General features: G+C 46.5%; 1 protein-coding gene across 1 annotated transcript; it reads right to left on the minus strand.

The window, feature by feature from the left end:
- Window positions 1–345: 345 nt before the first annotated feature.
- Window positions 346–1,934, minus strand: LOC147431278 (uncharacterized). Its single transcript, XM_086493888.1, has one exon. The coding sequence runs from the start codon at window positions 1,836–1,838 to the stop codon at window positions 567–569; it is 1,272 nt and encodes a 423-aa protein (XP_086350014.1). The 5' UTR covers window positions 1,839–1,934; the 3' UTR covers window positions 346–566.
- Between the last annotated feature and the right edge of the window lie 281 nt (window positions 1,935–2,215).

A 2,215-nucleotide genomic window follows, 5' to 3' on the forward strand; every position in this document is an offset into this window, starting at 1 on the left:
CATACACACTTACTGAGTCCATCCCGAAATTGTCCTTTTCTACTGCCGACTGCAAAAAGGTGCTCTAAAAAATGAAAAAACATACTGCCCAAGTGTTAACCTTAGGTGGACATCCACAAGATATACACAAAGCGTAAAAGCATCCGCCCTTTCATTGCCATGTCAAACACGGCTGCTAGCCACATGTGGCATAACCCTTACTTAAATAGAGATGAAACAACAAAGGAACCTTCAGATCAATACAATGGGGGGGGGGATAAAAAAGGAAATGATTAATCAGATGAAAAGACCCGACGCTTATTACTTGTGCAGAAGTGGTCGCAATTAACATTTTGCCAAAGAAGCAGCACAAAAATCACAGAAAAATACCTTCAAAAAGCCCATGTACATCCACCGTGACAATGCTGAACAATCGAGCCTAGGAAATTTGAAAGAAGCTACGCCCTGTACAATTGCAGTGTTAGCCCAAATCATCAATACTACCTAACCTAGGTCAGTTGCAATGGGCAATCAAGAATCCTAGTAACTTCACATAGTCTGTTAGCTATGCTTGAGAGGTTCCGTTTTTACAAAGTCATCAGCTTATGGAGGATAGCATATGCTGCCCAAGCATCAATGCATGCATACTCGATCTGCTTCTCATCCAAAAATTCCTTCTCCCAGTTGCTCATTGTGATCTTCTTCACTTTTACAAGTGTCATTCCGAGGACCTGATCAACAAGCCTCTTTAGCCCTGTCCCTTGTAGGTCATTCCTTTGCAGCTTTTCGGATGCAAGTGATCCAAGCTCTACTTGCCCTTGACAAACAAGATCATGATCTCTTTCCAGCTTTAGGACATCTTGTCGTATCCCTACACCACCGAGCCGTTTCTTTGCACTAGAAAGAAATTCCCTTAGCATCTTGGGGACCATGTCTGTGTAAAGAAGCTGGATAATCAAACAATCAGCCTGTCCACATATCTGCAGAAGAGCAACCAAATTGTCCTCATCTTTGAGACGATTTGGCTTCCATTCGAGGTCAAATCCGAAGAGTTCCCCAGTTTGTCTTTGGATCCAGTCTACGACGGCAGCTGCTTGGCTTGTTACAGTGACTGGCATTGACATGCCAGACCATGTCACAATCTGCCTTAACGTTTTACCTCTTGTTCGTATGGCATGAGGTGGCATGTGATGTGGTGTATAATCCATCATGTGGCCACCATGTGGAGCTCGAGCGGGACCTTGCATTGCGCCATGGTTTGTAATTGGCATAGTCATGCAATATCCATTAGGGGGTGGCATGTAAGGCCCTGCATGTCCATTATAGGGGTAGTATGGCATGCCTTGATTCTGCTGCCCGTTGTAAGAATACCCTGGCATGGCTCCATATGCGACACCCATTCCAGAATACAGATGACCTGGAAAGACCCCACGTGCAGCACCATGCGGTGCGACTCCATAGGAGTACTCTGGCCTGTAATAAGGTGCGCACCCGCCCGATGAAACAACATGGGCCTGAGGCTCAATTCCTCTGCCTCCAAAGGCACCACCTCCATTGTTGTGGTTGGGGGCATGATGGAGCTGTCCGTGAGGATTGTGATGCGAACTAGGGGAGCCATCAAAACTGACAGAATTGAAAGAAGTGAAGGGACCATACCTTGCAGAAGAAGCAAGGGGAGCGTGCGAATCTGAGTTGAAAGAGGGGGGAGGGGGGGGATGGTGGTACCACGTTGTGCCATTAATGACAGTTTCGACAGCTCGGACCTCCTGCGCTGCGATGAAGGGGCGCTGATGAGGCCGCGGAGGTCGGCTGTGGCGCTTTGCAGCGTCATCTTCCTCTACAGCAGGGAGGCTCCCCATGGATCTGTCTCTGTACGCTTCGCGCGTGCGTTCGTGCGTGTATGTGAGTAACGCTAAGATTTTGGAAGCTCTTTCAGAAGAAGCCGAAATGGCTCTAAAAGCACTTCAGCTTTCAAGCCTAAACAAAGCACTTCGACTTTCAACAAATTTCCATTTCTCAATTATATCCATAGTTTGATATTATATTATACATTCCCCTACATCCAAGATGCACTCAATTAAGTCGGCAATCAAAAAAAGTTGGCAAGAACTTAGGGTCCTCGAGACGCACTTACACTCTTTGGTCTAGAGCGAACTAAATCAAACACACACCAAAAAAAAAGAACCTAGGGACAACTAGGTCCACCACAATTGAAGCGAACAGCAGCTAGATTATC

The sequence above is a fragment of the Adiantum capillus-veneris genome, chromosome 21, assembly GCF_014529385.1.
Source record: "Adiantum capillus-veneris isolate H3 chromosome 21, ASM1452938v2, whole genome shotgun sequence".
Lineage (NCBI taxonomy): Eukaryota > Viridiplantae > Streptophyta > Polypodiopsida > Polypodiales > Pteridaceae > Adiantum > Adiantum capillus-veneris.